Raw genomic sequence first — 25,243 nt, 5'->3', positions numbered from 1 at the left:
AACCGTGCCTTAATCTTTTGTGCACCCCCACAGTTGAGGTACTTTTTATCCCTTCCCATGTAATTTCAAATTTATCTCGGTAGATTTCCTGTAGAAAATTAGTTAGCTCATGACTGATACCTACATCTTTTAATAAGTTCCACAGTAGTTCTCTGTTCACGTTATCGTATGCACCGCTTATGTCCAGAAAGGCTAAATACAGAGGTCTGTTTTTGCACGAACAGGCTATCATCTAAGCGCCTACCCCTTCTGAACCCAATCTGAAGTTCTCCGAGTATCCTATTACGTTTTACCCATGACTGCATTTTTAATTTCACCGCCTGCACTGCCAGCCTGTATTTAACAGATGTTATTGTAATCGGAAGGAAGGACTATATGTTCATCTTATCTCCTTTCCCTTTATAAATCAAATTCATTTTACTCCGTCTCCAGCTGCGCGGAATTTGCTTATTTGTTATGACGGTGTCCAATGTTTTTATCAGCGCTCCCTTGCTTCTTGGGCCAAGTTCATTAATCAGCTTAACTGGAATTTCATCTATCCCTGCAGATGTGGTTTTAGGAATATTTGTTTCTGCCTTCTTCCAGTTAAGACTAGTCAGTTCTAAGTTCTTCTCTATTGTGCTGTCCTGTGCTGCTCTCTCACTTTGGGAGGTTACCCTATTGTCGTTGCTAAATGACGCAGCTATAAATGACGTAATGTAGTTCACAGAATCGTCTCCCTGTGAACATTTTCCCTCAGCATCTTTAATCTTTTCCCAATCAGCTTATGTGGTTCCAAACTTTTCTTGGCCCCCTTTATTTGCATCGCGAACTTCAGCCAGCCATTGATCAGAGGACTGCTTTATTTTAGCCTAAACGAGGACCTGAATTTGCTGTTTCTTCTATCGACCCATTTTTGGCCTATTTCCTCCTCAGATAACTGCGCCTTCTTTGCTTCTCTGTGTTCCCTTGAAGCCACCCGACGTTGTTCGAAGGCCTCCTTAATTTTCATATTCCACCAGCTTCGTGGCTTCCTCTTTCCTCTCCAGCGGTTTACTCCTTTCACTTGTTTCATTTTGTACTGACGAGTAGTTCTAACTGATTATAATCCCAATTTTCTATGGGGCGTTTCTCGACTGCTTCCTCTAGGTCGGCTACTATTAGCGCTATTTGTTCGTCGTTTAATTTTGCATTATCTTTTTACCTGACTGTTACTTGCTTTGAACAAAACGAAAAACCTGTCTGATTTCTTCACTTCACTGAAGAAATCATGCTTCGCCCTGACCAGACGGTGTTCCGTCGAACCTTGGACTATGAAGAACCTGTTTGTTGACGTAACTGAAAATTTAATTCTAGTCGCTTTCTCGTGACTGTCCCTGCTACTGTTTTCTTTATGTTAATAAACCAAACCAAACCAAACCAAACCATCTCAGACCGGATGTTAACACTACACCTGACTGTTACTTGCTTTGAACAAAACGAAGAACCTGTATGATTTCTTCAGTTCACTGAAGAAATTTCTTCACTGAAGAAATCATGCTTCGCCCTGACCAGACGGTGTTCCGTCGAACCTTGGACTATGAAGAGCCTGTCTGCTGACGTAACTGAAAATTTAATTGTAGTCTCTTTCTCGTGACTGTCCCTGCTACTCTTTTCTTTATGTTAATACCCATTTTCGATGGAGGCGAAACGCAAGAGGCGCCCGTGTGCTGTGCGATGTCAGTGCACGTTAAAGATCCCCAGGTGGTCGAAATTATTCCGGAGCTGGAGCAAAAGTGTCTTCGGCGCCAGCGACAGAGGAAAGAACGATTCCGGCAGTTCCTAAAGCAGACTTCACGAATCAGATTGCGTGATCGTTTGGTTAGCTTCTCATTTTTTTCTTTCTTGTAGTCTGACCCCATACGGCGTCTTCTGGCACATGTCTTGAATCTTTGAATGTTCTCTTTAAGCTTTCTGGGCACACGTCTTGCAGAGAGGTAATCGTTAGAAGGAAACCATCAGACATTATGAAGTGTTGTGAGATTCGCTCTTTTTTTTTTCCTTCAGACGAAATACTCGACAGAGTCGCAAGAGCCGCTGCTACGCACGTGCTCACTGACGAAGGCCACGCCGGACAGTTCTCTCGAGTCAAGGAGCGCTGCAAGGTCAAGGTGGGCGAACAACCGTTCCGGCTGTTATTCGGTGTGTACCACGGGAAATCGGCTAACCGGCAGCTGGTTCATCGGTCTCTTGACAAAAGAATCCTTAGGCGATCCTCGGTGGGTCATACCTGAATGCGTTTGAATGAAGTTTGTCCCAAAAGCGCCGCCTGTAAGGCTGCCTGTCGTGGTGGCTCACTCGCTGTCACGGCTATCGCTATGGTGCTCGGCCGCAGAGCACGAAGAGTTTGATTCTAATACTCGACGGCTTCGTTTGGACGAAGCGGCAGAGCTAAGGTGTCCTAGTGGTCTGAGCCTCCGCTTCGCATGCCGGAGGTGCGGGATTCGATGCCGAGTGCTGCGCGTACCGATCGGTTTTCCAGAGGGTACAGGCTTCCCACTGGCCTAGTGCTACGCTGCTCTGGGGGGAAATACGCGAAAAATGGGTCTTTGTCACCACATTGTGTACACCGAACACGTCGTCCCTAGACGCTCTTTGAAGAAAGCTACACCTGCGCTATAAAATAATCAGTATCATTTCGATGAAGCCGAATTCCAAAAACCGTCTTGCGCTGAGACTTCGGCGTACGTACCCCAGGTGGCCGAAAGGAATCGCGGAGCCTTCCGCTACACTATTCGCCCATTCATACATTGTTGCTTTGGCACGTGGAAATGTACTGACCCCTGACTATGTCAAAACCTGTGATTCCCACCGCACCAACTCATTCCCATTGCGCGTGTTGCTTTCTTGATAGGGTTTCCTTCTACTGGACGAGAGTAGGCCTGGCTTGAGGAGCGCCTCTCGCCTCCACTCGAGAGACGAATTGTGTAGCCACGACCTGGACTTCACCACGGCCGGCGGCTGCCACTTCGTGGTCTGGTCAACGGGAACAACTGGCGTCGCCAAATGCATCCAGGTTCCGGAAAGTCGCTTCCTGCGCAACGTGGTCTGTCGCGAGTAAGTGAGGGTGGCCTTCCTAGGTCGCGACTGCGACTGAGTGGATCGTGATTAGCGTATGATTGGGCATGCTACAGCGTACGTGCGTGCTCCCCACGTCCGGTCGCCGCCTCTTGGACCGGCTACACATTAAACATGACTACCATATTGAGGAAAGGGAGAGAGTGCCAGAACCCTGGAGACGCGCCCTCCGGGTCCGACCCCTTCCCGGCAACATGTCCAGAGAAGACCATAGCGGTCGTCGCCAGGCGCGCGCGGAAGCGTTGGCGTGATACTATGGTAACCAACAACGTGCGTATTACGTGGACGTTGCCGGCCCACACCACGGGGTGTGGTACACGGCCGCAATCGTACCCAACACAAACACAGTTAACGGGCTCACTTTCAAAGCCTACAGCGCAACACACGCGGAGGAGATTGACATTGCTCTGGCTCTCACTACTCCCAAGTCGAAACACATCATCACCGACTCGCGAGGCGCCTGTCGGAACTATGAGTTGGGCTGGGCTCCCCCGCTTGCCTGGCGCATATTGGAATATAGCTGCCGATGGGAAGATCCAACTCCACGCAACCTGATTTGGGCCCCCGGTCACCAGGGCCTCCAGGGAAACGAACAGGCCGATCAGGCCGCCCGCGCACTCTTTCACCGGGCTATCTCCCTGTCCTTGGAAGCCTACTCCCAATCAGACAATCTGGCCCTTACATTAAAACACATCACCGATTACTACAAGGAGGAGCACCGGCGCTACCCGGCCCCTTGTAAGGGACTGGATCGCGCTGACGAGCGCCTCCTCATCAAAATTCTTACTAACACTGTACTGTGCCCGGCGGTACTTAAACATTTCAACGCATCCTTTGATGGCACGTGCCAGTTCTGCGGGTAGGTGGCTGACACCTTCCACATAGTTTGGGCGTGTCAATCAAACCCATCTATTCCCCCAACCCAAACACCACCAGAGAGGACTGGGAGGCGGTGGTGGTGGTGAAAACTTTTTAAGAAACAAAAGGAGAGTTTGCAGACCAAAAGGCCCTTTACATAGGTGGAGTGCTTAGTCCGGGACCCCGCTGGACGATGCCGCTACTCGCGCCCGTTGGACTAGAGCCCTTTGAGACTCCAGCCCCGAGCAGTTGAGCAGGGCTGCCTCCCACGCCTCTCGGGAAGGGGAAGGATTGGGGGGAAGGGAAGGATTTTTTTAACAGGCCCAAACCATGTGGAAGGTATCGGATACTTGCCCACAGTGAGGGCAGCGCCCATCAATTTTGGGGTCGAAATGTTTCACTATTGCAGGACACAACAGAGTGTTGGTCTGCAGGCGCCCTAGAGTTCGCTCATCAGCTTTACTCAGGCCCTTAGCAGGGACCGGGAAAAGCCGATGGCGTTCGCAATAGTCGTCAAGAATTTCTCTGAACCGCAGAAGTGGTTGCACAATCTCTGAGCCGGAAGAGCCTGGATGAGGTGCCCGGTAGGTAAGCGCTCCGGCAGCCGCGTCCGCAGCCTCATTACCTCTAACGCCCTGATGGCCCGGAGTCCAAACTATGCGTTTGGGTGAAGGGTCCAATTCCCTCACTGCGCGTTTTAATATACAGTAGGCTAAAGATGAAATCTCCCCAGCCAGATAGTGTTGACAGGCTCGACGCGAATCTGTCACGATTACCTTCGAATTCAAGTCCGAGGCGGCAAGCGCAATGGCTACTTCCTCGGCCTGCGCTGAATTTCGAGCTCGAAAGAAGAGGCCGTTAACGCATTGATCCTGGTGAACTACTGCTGCCGTGTAGAATCCATTGGGCGACGGCCCTGCCACGTCAACGTAGTATACACCCTGTTTGGATCCGTGTTGGTGTTCGAGGGCCCGAGCGCGCGCCTCTCGTTTGCCTTCGTGTGTATGTGTGTCCATGTTGCGCGGCAGTGGAGGGACCCATAGCTTGTGACGCCATAGCTCCGGAATCCGACACGTCTCCTCTGGAGTGCACTCGTGTTGGATGTGCAAGCGGTTAACAGGCGGCGCCCGGATGCCGTCTGCGAGAGTCGCGTATATTGGTTCACGAGGTGGGCCTCCCGTAACTCCTGGTAGGAGTTGATCAGCCCCAACGCCGACAACTTAGCATCGGAGGTGGCCACTGGGAGGCCCAGTGCTCGCTTTGTAGCCTTTCTAACGATGGTGTCGATTCTTATTTCTTGTTATTTCGTAGTGCGAAGATAGGGAACGGAGTAGGGGATCCTGCTGGTCACAAAGGCATGGGCGAGCCGAAGCGCGTCCCTGCCTCGCGACCCACCGCGCTTGTTAGAAACGCGATGGATCATGCGTCCGACCTGTTCGCCTACGCGCTTTGAGTTTGGCAATAGTGGATTCCGGGCTGAGCCTGTTATGGATGAACAGACCTAGTATGCGGAGCTCCCCGACCTCTTTGATAGGACCTCCCGTAAGAGAGATTTGGAAACTCGTGTTGTCTTTAGGATTGGATCTGATGTGCAGAAGTTCCGATTTTGCGGGAGCACATTGGAGACCACAGCCGATAGCGTAGCTATCGGTTATGGTGGCGGCCCGCTGAAGGCGGTCCTCCATTTCCCCAAGGCTCCCCTCGGTAGTCCAAATTGTTATGTCATCCGCGTAGAGTGCGTGATGGATGCCTTCCACCCGGGCCAATTGGTGTGGAAGCTGCATCATGGCAATGTTGAAAAGAAGTGGCGACAAGACCGCCCCTTGGGGTGTACCCCGTGTACCCATGGTGTATGGTCCGTATTCGTCGTCCTCAATCTTGAGGAAGGCCTGACGCTTCGAGAGAAAGTCTCTTACATATGTGAATGCCTTGCGCCCACAATCGGTGGTACTCAAGTTAGCCAAGATACTGCCATGACGAACGTTGTCAAAGGCCCCCTTAAGATCGAGGGCAAGGATGGCCTTGTCGTTGTGGCGCATGGCAGTGGGCCGTATTATGTAGCGGTGTAACTGAAGGAGGACGTCCTGCGCAGACATATGCGGTCGGAACCCGAACATAGTGTCTGCAAAGAGGCCCTTGGTCTCTATGTGTGGGGAGAGGCGATCCCTAACCATCGTCTCCATAAGCTTTCCCACACAAGAGGTCAGTGAGATGGGCCTCAGGTTGTCGGTATTCACTGGCTTGCCTGGCTTAGGGATGAAAGTGACCAAGGAGGTCTTCCATTCGGGAGGGAGTGGACGCCCGTCCCAAATCTGGTTAATGTACACTAGCAGGTGGAGGTAGGTCGAATCTGGGAGGTTGGCCAACAGATTGACTGTTATGCGATCCCGACCCGGAGCCGTACCTCGCCGCATTTTATCTAAAGCCGCCTTAAGGTCGTGTAACTCAAAAGGGGCATCAATGTCGGGATTCGGCTTTCCCGCATACTCGTACTCAGGCCCAACTGGGTCCTCTAAGCGGCAGAGATATCTGTCGCACAGGGTGTCCGCGAGTTGAGCCGTCGTACCTTGGTACCCGTGCAAAGCCCGCCGGAGCTGTCTTTGCGTCTCCCCTGTCGTTTGAGCGGGATCGATGAGACTGCAAAAGAAGCGCCATGTTCCTCTCGAGTTCATCTGACGCGCTGCCTAATTACACTTCTCTATCCAGTTTGAATCGGTGAGCTGGGCAGCATGCGCCGCAGCCTGCTCCGTGAGGTCGACAATGCGAGCCTTAAGTTTGCGATTCAGCTTTTGCTTCTTCCACCGTTTGGTAAGACTCCGGCGCGCCTCCCACAAGTGCAGGAGGTGATTGTCCTCTGCAGGGATCTCTTCGGTGGTCTGAAGTGTTGTGGCGTGTTGTCTTTGTATTGTGTCTAATTTGCTTTGCCCACTCCTCATATCCGCCGGAAAAGAGCACGGGAGGTATCTCTTGTGTTCGAAACTTATGCCAATCGGTCAATTTAGCGTGGCCCCACTTTTTGCGAGCCGCCTTCGCCAGAAGAGTAACCCGGAGAAGGCAGTGATCGCTACCAAGTCTCTCCCAGGTTTTCCCAGGTAGCGTTCCTGGTGTTCGTAACAAGAGTCAGGTCAGGCCATGTGTCTCGCGCAACCGAGTTGCCCACACGTGTGGGACAACACGGATCCGTGAGGAGTGTAAGACGAAGTGTGGAGATGAGCTCCGCCAGCTTGCGTCCTCTGGCCTTCTCAAAGTGGTAGCCCCAATGTAGGTTGGGAGCATTGAAGTCCCCAACGATCACTAGAGGTTCCTTGTCAGCCGATTTGAGCGCGCGGTAGAAGATTTCGTTGAAAGTCACGCGCGGCTTATGCGGGGGGCAGTAAATGTTAAGGACATGTATTGATGGGTCGCGGCGTTTAAGCGGCAGGATCTTGACCATACTGTATTCCTCTTCAGTCTCCAGTTCGAGGTCTACTGGGACTGCGGTGTACGCCTTGTTCACCAGGATGCACGTTGTAGGACCCCCCTGAAACGAGCTATACCCCGTGAATTTAGCATCTGCGCCGGGTTCCTGAAGAGCTAGGAGCGCCGGTGCGGTACCGAGAGACTGCAGGTAGAGCTGGAGTTGCGACCGTTTCTTCCAGCTCCGTAGACCCCTGCAGTTCCACTGTATGATCTCGAATTGCTCCGAATTGTTGTTGGCTTTCCGCTGGGGTCGGCTAGCCATCGTGAATGTGATTCTTTAATTTTGGGGGGCTGGTCCCACCCCCGAAGGTGATGGGGCCTCAGGCAGAGGCACCAGCACGTCCGGAGACAGAGCGGCCGGAATGTATTCTAGCGAGCCTGTGGCCTGGCGTAGAACCACCTTCCACCTACGGAGGTCTGGTCGCGGAGACCGCGAGCGGGAGCGGCTTTGTCTAAGTTGAGCTCCAATTTGGTCCTGAGCGACAGAGAGAGCTGTCTCAGCAACCTGTGCCCCTATAGCAGGCACGATTTTTGCCAATTCGTCCTGGAGAAGCTGCTGAATGGAGCCCCGGACCACTTCCATGATTTTACCGGGCATAGCATCAATTTCGCTCTCCAGGTTGTACAGGCGGCTGTCCACCATTGGCAGCCTACCAACTACTGTGCTGGCCGACTGCTGCGACACGCTAGTCAGCCCGGATGCGACCGAGGCACTCTCATCTCGGTCCTCCGGCTCGGCTAGTTCTATAGGCTCGGAAGGACCAGCTTCAGGGTCTTTACGTCCCTCTAACCTAGCCTCTAGTTCCTGAATTTTCCACGCTAAGAATTCTGTCTGGCGCCTGAGTTCAACATTTTGCCTCTTTAGGGCGGCTTCCGTACTGGGAGGCGGCCCTGCTCGGCTGTCAGGACCTAAAGACCCAAAAGGCCTTGGTTCACCGGACGCGGGCGGCGTTGCTTGCCAATGGGGCCCCGGAATAGGGGCTCCACCTAGTATTGTTAGGGGAAAGGGCCAATCACCTCTCTGTAAAAATTTATTGCACTATAAATGTTTTTCACCACCACCACCCGCCATAATTTGAATGCGAAAGCTGCAGTAAGCGTGGTAAATGATGTTAATGCGCTATCGCGTAACACGTCAGCGTAAACAAATTCAGGGGGCACTTAGACTGTCTAAAGTGCGTAGAGACGAAAGCGTTTTCCGCACCACTTTGTCTGTGACACTGGTGACGTCACACATAATTGATGACGATGTAATGACAAATTACTAATTAATGACTATTTACTGATTAATGACTAGGCCGCCGCGGAGGCTCGGCTGCTGACCCGAAAGAGGTGGGTTCGATCCCGACCGCGGCGGTTGAATTTCTTTGGAGGAGAAATTCTAGAGGCCTGTGTACTGTGCGACGTCATTGCACGTTAAAGAGCCCCAGGTGGTCAAAATTTCCGGAGCCCTCCACTACGGCGTCTCTCATAGCCTGAGTCGCTTTGGGACGTTAAACCTCATAAAACCAAACCAAAACCAAACCGAAGTGATTAATGACTAAATACTAATTAACTGCTAATTAATGACGCTTAAGCTCCGCCTTAAGGAGTGGAACGCGACAGCGTGTTGTAGCGCTGCCAGGCAGTCCACGGAACGCCTCCACCCGTTCGGCGCGATGCCTTGCCCTTTGAACGCAACGCTTTTTGAGGAAAGGAAATGGAGCAGTAGTTCACTGTCATCTCGGTGGACACCCGAACCGCACCGTACAGGAAGGGAGGAAGTGGGAGTGAAAGAAAAAAGAGAAAGAGGGACCGTAATGAAGAAACTGAATATTGTATTTGAGGAAGGGAAATTACGAACTGTCTCGCATATCTCGGTGGACACCCGTCAAAACGCGGGCATGACACATCTGCGGACGCATCTGCCGACACGGCTGTCGACACGGCTGCTAACGACAGTATGAGGCATTCAAGGCTTTCGCCTTAATACGTGATAGCGGAAAACCCCTTTGTTCTTCTGTTGGCCGAAGTCAGTGGTGTCTGAGATTTAGTGGTGGTGGTGGTGGTGGTGAAAACTTTTATTTTGTGGAATAGAGTTTGGGAGCCACAGAGTGGCCCCGCTACATGGTCGGCGTCCCTAGTCCGGGACACCGCATGACAAGGCCCCGTCTCTCGCCCGTTTGACCAGAGCCCTTTGGGACTCAAGAGAGGAGCAGTTGAGGAGGGCAGTCTCCCATGCCTCTCTGGAAGAGGTAGGGGAAGGGGGGAGGTGGGGATTTTGAGTACATGCCCACACCATGTGGAAGATATCACAGGTCTCCCCTCAGTGCGGGCATCGCCCATCCGTGTTAGGATCGTAATGTTTTATGATTGCAGGACAGAGTAGAGTACCTGTGTGCAGGCGCCTTAATGATCGCTCCTCCGTCTTACTCAGCCCTTTTGCAGGGGCCGGGAAAAGGTGGTGGTTGTCGCTATAATGCGTTAATATTTCCCTGAATCGCAGCAGCGGCTGGTTAGCCTCCGAGCCAGAAGAGCTGGGATGAGGAGCCCGGTGAGTAAGCGCTCTGGCAGCCGCGTCAGAGGCCTCATTACCTCGTAAGCCCTGGTGGCCAGGAGCCCAAATGATCCGTTTGGGTGTTGGATCAGTGGCAGTCCGTCGTAGAATACAAGCAGCTAAGGGGGAGATTTCCCCTGCCAAGTAATGTTCACATGCTTTTCGGGAGTCGGTGATGATTATTCTCGAATTGGCGTGGGCGGCAGCAAGCGCTATCGCGACTTCCTCGGCTCGCATTGAATTCGGGGCTCGAAAGGAGAGTCCATCAACGTGCATTTCCTGGTGAACGACAGCGGCCGAGTAAAATCCCGTGGGCGATGGCCCTGCTACGTCTACATAATATACACCGGGTCGGGAGCCGTGTTGTCTCTCAAGAGCCCGAGCCCGCGCTTGTCGTCTGTTTTCATGCATGTCGGTGTCCATGTTACGGGGGAGCGGGGAGACCCAGAGCATATGGCGACATAGTACTGGGATACGCTCCGCCTCCTCTGGAGTGCAGTCGTGTTGGATGTGTAAGCGGTTTAGCAGGCGGCGCCCAGGAGCCGTCTGCATGAGCCGCGTGTATTGGTTCACGAGGTGGGCCTCCCGCAGCATAACAGGTTCACTGTTATGTGGTCCCGTCCCGGAGCCGTACCCCGGCGCATTTTTGCTAAGGCCGCCTTAAGGTCGTGCAACTCAAAAGGGGCATCGAGTGTTTCATTAGGCCTGCCAGAGTACATGTAGTCTGGCCCAGGCGGATCCTCCATACGACAGAGATATCTGTCGCACAGAGTGTCCGCAAGTTGCGCCGTCGTACCTTGAAACCCTTGCAGAGCCCGCCGGAGCTGCTTTTGTGTCTCCCCTCTCGTTTGGGAGTGCAGGCTACCGGTGTGGGGGGTCTTGAAGCAGATCAAGAGGATGTGGCCCGGAGCTACCGTTGTCGCTTCTTCGCAATGGGTGAGGCCGAACAGGCCGGTGTTCTTTCTATCGCGACTAGTAACTGTGCCTGCTACGAACGCCAACCAATGAAACCGCACGTGAACAAAACCACGGCAAAGAGAGCATAGTAATGCACAAGGCTTCGATTGCAAAAGTGCGCACACGCATGTGTGAAAGAAGAAAGAGAAATAGGGGCAGTAATGAAGAAACTGAAAATTGTATTTGAAGAAGGGAAATTACGAAGTAACTGTCTCGCATTTCTGGGTGGACACCCGTCAAAACGCGGACACATCTGCGGACACATCTGCCGACACGGCTGTCGACACGGGTGCTAACGACAGTATGAGACATTCAAGGCTTTCGCCTTAATACGTGATAGCGGAAAACCCCTTTGTTCTTCTGTTGGCCGAAGTCAGTGGTGTCTGAGTTTTAGTGCAGGCAGGGACAGCCTGCCATCGGTACATGGGAGGAATGGGAGGCCCTCCTTGCGTCGCAGGACCCGGACGCGCAACTTCGCTGTGTGAACCGGGGTGCCAGTGCCATGGCCCTACGTGGCCTGGACACATGCGCGTAATGTGAGGGCTGTGCGGTGGCCCTGAGACCTTGCACGGTCAAAACTCGCTTGCTTAATAAAGTTTTCCATCCATGCAGGCTACCGGTGTGGGGAGTCTTGAATCAGATCAAGAGGACGTGGCCCGGAGCTACCGTTCTCGCTTCTTGGCACTGGGTGAAGCCGAACAGGCCGGTGTTCTTTCTATCGCGATTAGTAACTGTGCCTGCTACGAACGCCAACCAATGAAACAGCACATGAACAAAACCACGATAAAGAGAGCATAGTAATGCACAAGGCTTCGATTGCAGAAGTGCGCACACTTAAGCATGTGTGTGTGATGAGTGACTTCCGCTCCCTCCGTCATAACTGTCTAACACTAACTAGACTGGCCAAGAAGGGAGGTGGAAGCGGACAGAGGGACATAATGTGTACAGGTCGATCCCTTCCCCACTGGGCTGACATGGGGAGGCGTAGAGAAGATGTGGCTGAACTGGGCGCGACTTCGCTCTTAGGCGGGTTTATAGCCCACATCCATGCGCTGGTAAAAATGCGCCACAGCAAACTCTTGCGGCTTTAAAAACCATTAAATGCATTCAGCTGCACCATTCTGAGCACTGAGCCGACCGTCATCCGAAATCGCAGTGGAATTGATGTCGAAGGGGCGTTGAATGAGGAGCGAATTTCCGTCCTGCAGGCAGTCAGATACAAGATAAAACATTCCCAAGCGCTTCGAAATGAATTTCAACTTAGCCAGCATGAAGCCCGAGGCGTCCGAGGCTTTCCCGTCAGACGCCTTGGGCCAATAAGCCATCGCCACAACGCCCTCCTATGACGTTTCTAACAAGCTTTTTTACCATCAACCGCTCTCGCTCGATGGTAGGAGGTAGTAGAAAATAATTTGCCCGTGACATCTGCTGCTATTATTGTTTCAAAAACTATAATTTGCTAATCAGCGCAGCTGTAGACAAGGCTTCTTATGCGAAACAATAGAATTTTCTACTGATGTTCATTTTAATACTAACAGTTTATCCTCTTGATTCTATATTTCCCAGTTATTGTTATAAAGCGTTTGATCATGTCATTTGATTTCTATATTTTCCGTTCTCCTGCTGGATTCACTCCCGTTATGACGGCTTCACAAATTTTTGTCCGTTCGCCAGCAGTCCAGTTGTAAAGAACACTTCATCATCACTTTTCTGCGTTGAATATGGCACACCACGGGGCAGGCTTCTAGACCCCTTGTTTTTTTCTAGTCTATATCAATGGCTAGCATAATAGTCTATATCAATGGTCTATTTTCTAGTCTATATCAATGACTATAGTGGTAATAGTCTTTGTAATGCTTTTAATGAATTCTTTACATCTCCGCATAGCACTCCTACAAATATGCGATAATTTCCCAGGGAGAGGCATCTGCCTACCCTTTTCCTACAGCCTGTCTCTGTAAACGAGATCATCTCTGTATTTAGTGAGATAAATAACAGCTGTGATGTTAATGACATCCAGATAGCTGCTGTCAGGCACGTAATTGATATTATTGCCCCTCCGCTTGAACATATTTATAACTTGTGCTTAGTAACTGCTACTTTTCCACAAGACATGCAAACTGCAAAAGTAATAGTTCTTTTTAAATAATGAGATAAAAATGACCTCTCAAACTACCGACCAATCAGTATCCTGCCAGTCTTTTCAAAGGGCCTTGAAAAGGTGATACATGCGCGTCTTGAGAGGTTTTTAGACGCTTACAACCTAATTACAGACTCTCAGTACGGATTTAAGAAAAACGGATCAACAGAACTCGCTCTACTTCATCAAAAAGAATTCATATTAAATAATTTCGAACAGAAGAAGATTGTAATTGGAGTCTTCATAGATTTCACAAAAGCATTTGATCGCATAAATCACGATATAGTGTTTGATAAACTAGAATATTATGGAATAAGAGGGAAATCGCTTCAGTTAATCAAATCCTATTTGTCATGTCACACACAGTACGTACAGATTAATAACTTTAAATCAACAGTAAGACCGATTCACTCCGGAGTACCACAAGGCAGCATATTAGGTCCAGTCCTATTTAACATTTACATTAATGATATTGTTGCCCTAGACCCTACTGCGCGTTTCATAATCTACGCAGGCGACACGAGCATATTCATTCCTGACAGCAATTCTGATCTTACACCGCGTGTGCAAAACATATTAAATGCGCTGGAAGCCTGGTCAACTTCGAACCTGTTAGCCGTTAATGTGTCGAAATCAAAAATTGTCATTTTTCGTCCTAAAAACAAGACATGTCACCTATCAAACGACCTTTACTACAAGTCGAATAGAATTGAAATAGTACACTCATTCAGGTCAAGCTGTAGTTTTCTCTGAACATATGCAGTGGGATGAACACATTCATGATATATCATTAAAATTATCAAGAGCTATTGGTCTTGTTTACCGCCACAGGAATTTATTGCCACAAACGGTGAAAATAATTTGTACCGCGCCTTATTCTGCTCTCACTTGAATTACTGCACACTAATATGGGCCACCACAACAAACGCAAACCTACAGAAACTGGCAGTACTGGAAAACAAGATGCTTAGAATAATACATGGGTTATCCTACAGACACACAACCAGGCACTTGTTTACAACATTCAGCATTGCAAACGACCAGAAAATCTATAATTACAGGTTAATTAAATCTTACATAACTGAACAAAGAGCCTACGTAAACATAATTACCCACTTAGCCTCACTTCAGCATTTCCAGACTCCATACCCACAACGGCACAAACCACACTGGTCTATACCTGCTACACGAACAAATTACGGACACCAAATGCTTAATTATCGTCTCCCGCTACTTTTAAACATACTTATGGACTCAAACGTGGTTGACGTTCATGTTCCATTTTCCACCGTGCGAGATTTTATAATTGAAAGCATGTAATTATACTCATTCTTATTCATAAGCAGCACTAACACCACTTTTGGAATGAAGCCTTGAATTATGTGTTATTTTGCTTTACTATGTGTGTTAATGTTGTATTACGTGTTGTTAATTCCTGTGTTGTACTTTCCTTTTTGTTTCTGCTGCATGTGTGCAGTATGTACAGAGCGCAATGTTTCTTGCTGTATGCCGCTGCCTGAGAGGTGGAGAGAACTCAGTCAAGCGTCCTTGCTTTTTTTCTCACCACCTCCATCATTTCTGTTATGATGGAAATAAACATTATTATTATTATTATTATTATTATTATTATTATTATTATTATTATTATTATTATTATTATTATTATTATTATATTAACATATCATAAAGATTCGCGCTTTTCGCAAATGGCTGCATTCTGTACTGCTCCATCGCACTAGAGATGACTGTCTTATTCTTAAAAGGATCGGTAACATTAACAATCAATGTTGTAACACTTTGCAGATGGCCTTAACTGTGTCTAAGGGTCAGATAATATAATTCAGCGGTAAGTGGGTTAACGCTTCCTTCCCTTCCACCTGCCGGGGTGACTCAATACCTTTGGCGTTCGGCTGTTGACTCCAAGGTCGAGGGTTCGATTACCGCCGCTGCAGTCGTGTTTCGACGGAGGCAAAACAAAGCAGGCGCCCGTATGCTATGCGATGTCAGCATATTTTAAACAACCCCAGGCGGTCTAAATTTATCCGGAGGCTTCGGCGTCACTCGTATCCAATGTGTCGCTTCCGCATGTTAAATTCCATAGCCTACTGTAAACTTTCCTTCTTTCCACGGTGACTCGAGCCTTAACATGCAAATGCGCAGCTACCATTAATCTCACAGCAAACCTTAGTTGTTCTCACGTTACAGTCATCTGCGCTAAGGATTCCTGAACACGAAGGTAGTGTCGCCGAAATGAACGCAGTGTACAGGTGCAGTCAAAAGTAAATGGAAGGCGACTTTGTCAAAAAAATTTAATTTCTTTAAATCTACAGCATAGTGGTCCATGCTCGTTGGTGCACAGTGCAGTTCGCAAAATCACAATGAGGCTGCACATATGTATTCAAGGATGCATAAATTGGGGGGCCAATGATTACTTTTTTTCGTGAATATTGCCTTCCATTTACTTTTGACTGCACCTGTACATACTAAGATGAGCAAATTTACCTCTCTAAACATTTTCCACACACAACTTGAACTTGCGTCATCTATTTGGATACTTCATCAACCTCCCTTATCTAGCATGATAAGAGCCATTCAGAATCGAGCTGCAAGGCTCATATTCAGACACTGTAATCATCACGCAAGCACAGCACAAATAAATCATGACCTTTCCCATCAGTCACTACAGCCTCATCGTTCTGTCTCACATGTGTGCTTACTTATAGATATGAAGTAAAAGTGTACTACCCCAATAACCTGTGCTATCTTCCGTGGCTAAAAAATGCCTACGGGCTGGCTTCGGTGCCGGGCTTTTCGCACGTTGGGGTGTCTCCACCACGCAGACTGCTTGTCTGGTCCCCCTATGGTGCTGGCTAAAATAGGCCTGGCGATGGAGCATGCGTCTTCGCAATTTCTGATTTTCTCCACATCACCGAAGAACGACGAGAGACCGCTCTTTACTGTCACTCATCGACGGAGTGACAGTAATCGACTCTGCGACGACGAATCCCTCCCTACGACTTTTTTCTCCATAATGTTACTCTTTACCTCCGCAATATCTATACTTTGACGGAGCTGACTTGTTGCTTAAGGTCCCCAGCTGATCAGTTTGGATGTCCTGAAGGACATCCTAGGACAGGAACAGAGCGCCTGTCCTGTTAGGTTCTGCGTTTGTCCCCGTCTTTTCGCGCTGCTCCCTCTAGTCAAAATTTGCCAGTAGGCTCATTGGGATGGCCCTCCACGCGGCAATCTTTAGTAAAAGGCGAAAGATTGATTCGTGACTCCTCCTCCTCGTCTCCTCCTCTTGAGGAATGTTGGCAAGTTGCTCTTCATTATCTGCGCAGTACACTCCAGCCCATTCTTATTCTCCCAGTCATTTCGCCCTTGCGAGAGTATCCGCGGTTATTGCCTGCCCTAGGTAGAGCTATCCGCTCACCAACTGCTGTGCTTCGCCTCCGGTTGTAGAACGCTGTTCCTTTAACAAGAGCTGTTGTCGGGCTAGCTGGTGATCGTCTACATAAGCCACGTTAAATTGCGCCAAAACATCGACACATAAGAGAAGAACACAAGCACAAGACGCGAGCAAATCCTGTGCGCTCATCCTGTGCTTGTGTTCTTCTCTTATGTGTCGATGTTTTGGCGCAATTTAACGTGGCTTATGTAGACGTTCTTCCCGTCCGACTCTGTTCAGCATTAATTTAGTGCACTTCCTAATACTTTTTAAACCCACCGTTCTGCTTTGTCGGCATAGTTCCTCCATCATCCTCTCTCCGCACTTCGTTCCCCGAGTTTAGAAGGGGAATGTAACCAGAAAACCAAAGATCACTAACGCATTCCCCACGCCAAATCTCCTCAATCCAAATTTCTGAATATCTCCTGTAAACATGCGATGGCCATCAAGGAGAAATCGGTTTCCCTGCCTGGCACCCTTCCTGATCGGGATTTTGTCAATTTACCTGTGAAGGACTAGGGTCGCTGTTCCGTTCATATAGACATTTTCCAGCACATTTACATACGCCTCTTCTACAGCCTGGTTACGCAATGCCTTCATGACTGCTGATGTTTCGATTCAATTAACTGCTTTTTCTTAGTATATGGCAGTCTTACAAAGGGGTGGTTATATTCTGCGCATTCTTCTATTATCTTATTGATGGTGGAAATATTTATATCGCACAGTATATTTTCCAAAACCCCGGTGGTTCCTTTGGTCCATATCTCTGGTAATGCACATCGAGATGGGGAAATAATCAATACAGTTTTACGCGCATCTGTGGTACTAGCTTACCCTCCAGTTCATGTGGGCCTCCTCAAGCCATATTACTTTGAAATGACCTTCCCGACCTTATCGCTTTTATAGCTAACCGCGACGGAATCCAAAACATTTCGTTTGACCATTCCGTTGACATCACATCCATATTCCAAGTGTTTGGGTACCATTTATGATGGCCAACTTGAACATTGGGACACCAAGAACATCGCATTCGCTGTGTCTCCCTAGGTCCATGTTGGTGTGATTCCACAAATGGAATAGCACCAACTAGCCCGGAAGAATAACGTCCTCTGTAGGGTAGATGGCGTTCAGTTTTCACGACGCTTGCTTTACTCATGCAGTTGACTTTTTGGTTGTGGATGGTGTATGATTCTGCGCGCTATTTTCAAATGCATTCTGTATGGTTGATTGTTAACTGATGTACTTCTCTCATATTTGTGAGCTATTTTTACTGCTCTTCTTTACTGTTTTACTGCTTTGCTCTTCTCTGTTATACTTGCTACTGCTCCGAACCGGGGCTGGTAAGTTATGGTGCTGTCATTTTGCGTGTCCATGTCTCGGTGGCAGTAGTTCCACAGCCGACTGATGGCGATATGCGGCTCGAGCGCCAGCTTGCGTCTTCAAAATCTCGCAGAGAAGTGCAGGGGTGTGATTGTAGTGAAGCCTAATATGACGCAGATCATTTCGTAATGAGCATTTTTGAGCCAGGAAAGTTGTCACAAATAATTTTCAACGAGAAAACGCCAAGAGGAAGACTGCACGCAGAGAATAAACTCGCAAGACACGTACTTCGTTTTCCGTGAGCAACTTTCCTTTCGGAGCCTTTCCCTCGAAAATGTTAAACCAATTCGCCCAACACGTGTTTCATTGTCGCAAATAAGAACGTGTCATTAATCGTTGAAACAAAATTTACCGGAAGCTACAGAAGAGATATTCAACTTTTTGCCCCTTGCTCAAGGAACTACTTTTCCCACGCTCTTCGATGCCTTTTTTCAATCAAATATTGTTATATCAGCTCTATTCGTGCAGTCTGCTTTGTCGATACTTATATTTTTCGCCGCTTATTCTCTATGTCCGGAAAAGATATTAATGATTGTGTATTGCTGTGGATTATTTTCTTCTGTTCACACATCTAGCCTGCCTATTCTGTTGTTTGTGTGATGTACGCGAAAGGCATAGGACAGACATTACTTGAGTGTTTGCAATTGGCGACATGTTCCCGTGCGTCAGGATCCGAGGAGAGATGTGAAACACCAAAATGAGCGAAGGGTTCCACCGAAGGTAAGAGGTGGTGAGACGGCTGAACTGGCGTTCCTATATGTGTAGGAATACTAGGCAGGACTAGCGGGCAGCGCCAACGAAGAGCGTCTCCAAACGAATGGCTCCAGCTCCCCTCTTAACGCACAGCTGTATTGTTTTCTTGCAACAAAACAAGTTCCGTGAGTAGCCGCCGTGGTGGCTGAGTACTTACGGCACTCGGCTGCTGGCCCGAAAGACGCGGGTTCGATGCCGGCCGCGGCGGTCGAATTTCGATGGAGGCGAAATTCTAGAGGTCCGTGTGCTGTGCGATGTCAGAGCGCATTAAAGAACTTCAGATGGTCGAATTTTCCGGAGCCCTGCACTGCGGTGTCCATCACAGCCTCGGCGGCTATAGGACGTTAAACCCCGATAAAACGAAACTAAACCGAGTTCCATGAGCGGCAACTGTGATCTACAGAGTATGCCGCTGAAGCAATTACGTACATTGAAAGCCTTCTGCTTCTAATGTCCGTTCACGTGCTTCCTCTTCAGGACTATGGAGATGCTGTCTCCCGACGACGTCTTCCTAGGAGACAGCAACATCTCCTGCTCCTTCGTGTTTTCTATGTGGTTCTTGGCGCTCTGCGTTGGATGTACCATTGTGATCAGCAAGACGTGCCAAGCAGTGGCCATGGACACCTTAGACATCATTGAAAATTTCGAGGTAATTATAAATTTTGACTGAATGGTGTTCACGCTTCTTTTCTCACTGACCTCACTCAATGACAACAAAAATCGTATCGTTGTTAAACTCCTAATGTGAGGCTATTCGTGGGCGCTTTGACTCACTCACTCTAACTTGATATCAAAAAACTGGAAGTCATAGGTCACTCGCAATTTCTTTTTTTTATGTCTATGAGAACCGCGGTCCGGTTAAAGCTGAGACCGTATGCGGATAGGTATACAAATTTTACGCACACAGACGAGAATAAATGAAGCACCGAGAACCCCAAGAACCACCATTCTAAGCAGTCTTGCTCTTGAAATACCGGGCTGGCAGACACGTCTCTGTTTAATCGTTACAAAGAGACCAAGAGGCTTCACGTCAGGTTACGAAGGCGTCCGATATATGTTATATCGGGATAGGCTTAAGGTATCATATGAATGAAGTTATTTCCAATCTCACCTTCTCGAATTCGTTTCAGAGGGCTTATGGCAGCGTCACTGTCAGTGCAAGAATTAACCTAACATTATTTTCTCTCTTTTGCCCCCTCCCCGCAGAACGTTACCATGGCGACCTTCCCTTCAAGACTGCAGAAAATACTAAACGCCATGAAAATGTCCCGAAACGTGTACAGTGCTTTGCGGAAATCACTGAGGAAGCTGCTGGTCGTTGGCGCTCCCATGTCTCCAGCACTGGCGGAAGAGCTCACCAGAACGTTTCAATTGGAAGAACTGCGCAGCTGCTATGGAATGAGCGAGGCCGGTGGATTCATCGCCGTTCCCCCAAAGGGAGACATCTGCGGCGTATCCGTTGGTTTTCCACTCTCCGCCACCAAGATGAAGGTAACAATTTGGAGCGGTATTGAGAGACTGAAAATACGTTTTTTAATGCAATAGTATTGCAATTGTCGCGACACCGAAACCCCGTCGATGACAGAAGCGTAATTAGCTGATTGGTTGAGAGAGGTGATGTAATCTTGTGGCATCATCACAACCTGCCCACCGTGGTACGTGGAAGCCTGGCCACCGGATTCTGAGCAACCTGCCCACCCCTGCAGGTCGTGATTAAATGAATGATTGGTTGAGAGAGTTCACGCGACCTTGTGACGTAATCGTAATGTCCCCACCAGGTTGCGAGCAATAGCTTCACAACAGCAGCCTAGAGAACAAAAGCTACAGATCAGAAAAAAAATTCGCTGTGGCTTAGCTTGGCTAAGCCCGGTAATTGCGAAAGTAATATCCGTACCTACGCCATGGTTCAGCTGGTAGTCTAGCTGGTGGTGGTGCTTGTGGTTAGACTTGTGGTGATGCATCGGTTATACAATCCAATCCAATCCAATCCAATGTGATGTAATCTAATCTAATCTAATGCAATCTAATCTAATCAAATCAAATCAAATCCAATGCAGTGCAATCCAATCAAATCTAATCTAATCTAATGTAATGTGATCTAATCTAATCCAATCTAATCTAAAACCGCCGGTGGTGGCACCGCCACTACTCGCAGATGGCGCGAGATGGTCGCCCAGCTCATCGGCGTGACGTCACACAGAGGTCATGCGAAAGGTCATGCCAAAAAAACAAGCTTTCTTACTTGGCTTCGCTAGTGTTGAGCCGGAAACGTGGATTCTGCCTTTTAATCAGCAGCTGCGCCGCGATGCTCTCATTTGCGAGCAGATGAAATTATTTTGATAGGATGTTTATATCATCATCTTCTTCTTCTTCACAGCCTGAGTACGCCCGCTGAAGGGCAAATGCCTCTCCCATGTGTCTCCAATTAACCCTGCCCTTTGCCAGTTGCGGCCACCGTATCCCCGCAAACTTCTCAATCTCATCCGCCCACCTAACTTTCTGCCGGGCCCTGCTACGTTTGCCTTCTCTTGGAATCCACTCTGTTAGCCTTAAGGGCCAGCGGTTATCTTGCCTTCGGATACATGACGAAGAAATAGGCTTGGGCTGGACATCATGTTGTCCATTTATATCACTTTAAATTTAAAGCAACCGCTAGGCTTGTATGGAAACTTTCACAGCATTCCTTCGAGGTTTGCCGCGAGAAGAGTCGTATTGTTGTGTCCGAATCTACGTTTCATGTACGACAATAGCCAAGCCAAATACGAAACCTCATTTTCCCGGCATTCATGGGCCTCAGCAAGATGGATGAAGTGCAGCGCTGCCTGCTTTCCGACTAGTTAATATTTAGAAGCTCGATGCTTCCAGCCGCTTGCTTTGCCGTGTCTAACTGACGAAACCAACAGATAACTGATACAGTCTGCGGCAAGGCTCTGGGACCGATGGAGTGCGGAGAGGTGCTTGTAAATGCGCCCTACGCTGTTTCTGCTTACCGCGTGGACTCCGAGGTCGCAGAAGACTTCACGGATGGACAAGGGTGGCTTCACACTGGTAAGGGACTACAAGAACGGTTTTAGCTAGCCTAGGTGCAGGAGCAACACCAGCTGATTGCTTTCTTAACAACATATTTCAATTGTCTGTACACCATATTTGTGCAGACGTTTTAGATGTCGATGAGCAGATGTAAGGAATGGCTGACTCTGAAAGATTATTGATACATTTTATCTGTGGCACGAGGTGTAAAACTGCTGGAAATGTCGCACTGGGTGTACTTACATATCGGCGGTGCCAAGTATTGAGGCAGTGTCGTGCTGTTTAGACTGCCATTCGTAGCGTCGCCATGGTACTCGTCAGACGAGCGCCTGGGGACTAGCCGCCGCGGTGGCTCAGTGGTTATGGTGCTCGGCTGCTGACCCGAAAGACGCGGGTTCGATTCCGACCACGGCGGTCACCTTTCGAGCGAGAGCACCAGGGGACTACGGAATACCTAAACTCATTTAATGCGTGATATCTGAAGCTCGTGAACCATTGTTTAGATCGCTGGTGTGAGGTAATCCCATAGAATATAGTGTAGTTGAAGAAATAGGCTAATTTTCATTATTGTTTGCCTCAGCGCAGCTATATCCGTACAAAAGGAAAGCTGTTCTTGGGGCCTCGTATTTAAAGTTGTTCCTGGATTGAGTCTTTGACCCAGGAGGGTGTTACTCTCACGGGCAAGCAACCCAGGACAGCATGTAAATGACGACGCGAAAACGCACACTGAGCTCTTTTAGACCGCTTTGAAAAAGGAAAATAGGGCAAAAAGAGCACTGGTAACCACGAGATAAGAAACTCAGTAGTATATTTTTGCTCGCACACCGAAATGTCTCTCAGTTACGCTGGACGCAAGTGACGCCCAAGTCTTGAATTCTGCTTTACTGACAGCATAGTCTCATTGAGTGGCGAGTCCTTACCTTACCTCTTTCCTCAGGCGACCTTGGTTATTACGACCAGGACGGCAGGCTTTTCTTGTGCGGTCGTCTGAACGCGGCGTTCAAAAGCCAGACGAGGAAAGTGCTCCCGTCGGAAATCGAGCTGTGCCTACTGGAGCATGCGGCGGTGAAAGAAGTGGCCGTGATGGGGGTACCTTCTGCGGACCATGACCAGGTTTCGGCCGCTGTGGTCGTCCCGAAGAACGGCTACTCCGCCGACCAGGTGCTTGCCGAAGAGCTGAAGGCCTACGTAGCCGGTGAGGCTTCGATACGACATTACGCCTCTAGCAGAGCCTCTTCGCTTTCCCGACTTCGTTACGGGCTACGTAGACGGCTTGCAGGTCCAGTGCGCCGTCAGGGAACCCAGGGCCAGAACGGGCTAGCCGCTGATCCGCTGAGTTTTGTTGCTGCCGAAAGTCAATTTATCATCTAAGACTCATTCGCTTGGCACCTCCGCCAGTAGCTGCAAGCCGCTGCTGTTGGCTGCTTCCTGGCGCAGACGATGCCGATTACGTTTATGAGCCACTCCTCTGTGAATGGAAGGCCATGAACGCATTCCCAGTGTGTTTTTTTTATTATTCGAGATTTTTGCAATTAGGCATAATGCAAAAGGGAAATAAAGTTATAAGAAGGAGTGTAAACAAGCCTGGCTTAAAAAGTGGCAAAAGTTCACGATAAAGCGATTATCATGAGTCCACTTGCGATAGTCGCCTGCAACGTCCCATCGCAGGCCTGCCTTCTTTAGGAAGCGTCGTCTCACGGAAGCTGTAGCCGGGCAAGTCCACAGCGAGTGTTTTTCGTCACACTGGTCTGGCGCAGCACCCCAATGGGGACACTTGTCAGTCACTTAGAAACGTTTGTCACGCCACCGATGACGCACAGAAGGAGTCAGAGCCGCTCCTGCCCGAATCCGGCGCACCGATACCTCCTCCTCACGAGTGAGACTCCGGGGCAGAGGGTACGAACACGGAGCAATTAGAGCGCGTGTTCGCTGACGCAAAGCCTGTTTCCAAAAATCTTGGGAGCTTTCTAAGCCACATTCTTAGAGAAGAAGGTGGCCCGCCCCCCCAAATTCCAAAGGAACCCCAAAATTTTGGAAGCACGCCCACCTCAAATAATGAATTAAGGTTGATTAGTGGTGGATCAGCTGAGATTAGTGGGTGGGTAATTGCGGATTAAGGTGTTTTAGTGGGTCGTATTAGTAGAACCCCATATGATAAATGAAAAGTGCTCGAACATTCTGGTCCTCAAATTTCTGAAATTTGGCAATTCTGACGACGTCACAATCTTCTCAATCAGGGAATTTCGTTACAGAGAGACCGGATTTTTTTTTTCAGACAACCTGAATGCCATCGCGTTTGTAGCAGGAGATACACTTAGGCTGTCTTTCTTATGTAATGAGTGGCAGAGAAACAAGAGGTGATTTGTCGAAGTCAGAACAAATGTGCGTAAGAAACGAGGCGCACGCGGCCATTGCAGCTAGATTCGTTACTGCTTTCTGCGCAAGATGCTGACGCAATACAGGCTCTAGGGGTGCGTGTAGCAGTGTTGAATTTTTCGCAATTGTAAACATTCTTTTTTTTCTTCACTGCCACTGGCGCTCCTTTGTCAAACCACCGCGCATGGCTGAGCGTTCATCGCGAAAATACCGCATCGTTCAAACTCATTTGTATAGCATAATCTCGCAGGCACAACCCCTTAGGCAAAAAAAAATTATGTAAGTTTAAGCACGCATGTCATCTGTTACCACCGTATTCACATCGATGAGACATTGAACGCCTCGAGAGTGTCTTTTCTTTCTTACCCTCAGTCTCAGTATCTCGTGAAACAAAAATCCGTGAGACACGTTTGTTTCATTCCCACAGACAGAATGCCTTCCCACAAGCACCTGCGCGGAGGAGTGTATTTTGCGGATGCCCTCCCGGAAAACTCCCTGGGAAAAGTCAGAAGAACTGGGCTTCAAGAGCTGCTAGGCACCCTGCGTAGAATGGACGGCGCCGAGTGCTGCAACGAAGAATGCGAATACTAGGGGTCGAGCCAGTTCTGACGCAGTTCATGGGAGTCTCTACATTCTGGGGAGCATTTCAGACAGTATAGCACGGGTTTGAGATGACAGGTATGATGTAAACCAGAAATATTTTCCTCTGGGTTTCTTTATCTAAAAACTTGCAAATGAAGGCAACAAACTTTACTGAATAAAGGTTATTTTTCCTGTTGGTAGTGTGGCGTCTTCAGTTGGCCAATTTCATTCGCTGCACCGTCGATCTCCAGTTTCTGGGCTTTGTTTTCAATAATTTTAATTTTAAGTTCCTACTTTTTCTACTAAAAACGGTTTTGAACCCCCCCCCCCCCCCTCCCCTCGAGAAGCAATTGATCATTTTAATAAACCATTTTAAGCCTTCTACTTTGTTATTCAGTGGTAGAAGGGAAGTAAGCTTACTGCTGATTTCAACAACGATGATCTTTAGGTCCGCATCACCCTTCCGGATCGCTACCTTCGTGCTACTTCTGCATGTTTCACACTTCCACGACTTCAAAATAAAATTAATGCCAGAGAACTTGTCGATGAAATGGAGTGTCGATAAAATGTGTGCATAAAAAAAAACTCCCGGAAAGGATCTTACGATGCTGCACAACAAGGAGCCTCA

At 48.8% G+C, this 25,243-nt stretch overlaps 1 protein-coding gene and 2 pseudogenes across 1 annotated transcript in view; 1 reads left to right on the top strand and 2 right to left on the bottom strand.

Moving 5' to 3' along the window:
* Nucleotides 1-24,815, top strand: part of LOC149369575 (luciferin 4-monooxygenase-like) — a 55,185-nt gene extending 30,370 nt beyond the window's left edge. Inside the window, exons 4-10 of the mRNA XM_089558962.1 lie at nucleotides 2,026-2,129; nucleotides 2,873-3,075; nucleotides 19,105-19,276; nucleotides 19,834-20,118; nucleotides 21,531-21,675; nucleotides 22,595-22,852; nucleotides 24,461-24,815. Coding sequence (XP_089415088.1) covers nucleotides 2,026-2,129; nucleotides 2,873-3,075; nucleotides 19,105-19,276; nucleotides 19,834-20,118; nucleotides 21,531-21,675; nucleotides 22,595-22,852; nucleotides 24,461-24,624 — 1,331 coding nt within the window. The 3' untranslated portion in view covers nucleotides 24,625-24,815. The remainder of the gene's footprint in view (nucleotides 1-2,025; nucleotides 2,130-2,872; nucleotides 3,076-19,104; nucleotides 19,277-19,833; nucleotides 20,119-21,530; nucleotides 21,676-22,594; nucleotides 22,853-24,460) is intronic.
* On the bottom strand, nucleotides 4,125-6,538 carry LOC149369577 (uncharacterized; annotated as a pseudogene).
* On the bottom strand, nucleotides 16,286-16,325 carry LOC149369576 (U5 spliceosomal RNA; annotated as a pseudogene).
* Nucleotides 24,816-25,243: the final 428 nt, after the last annotated feature.

The sequence above is a fragment of the Amblyomma mixtum genome, chromosome 1 (assembly GCF_055824585.1).
Source record: "Amblyomma mixtum isolate Tamu chromosome 1, ASM5582458v1, whole genome shotgun sequence".
Classification (NCBI taxonomy): domain Eukaryota; kingdom Metazoa; phylum Arthropoda; class Arachnida; order Ixodida; family Ixodidae; genus Amblyomma; species Amblyomma mixtum.
The sequence above is the reverse complement of the archived record's forward strand: the minus strand, read 5'-3'. Positions and strand labels throughout refer to the sequence as shown.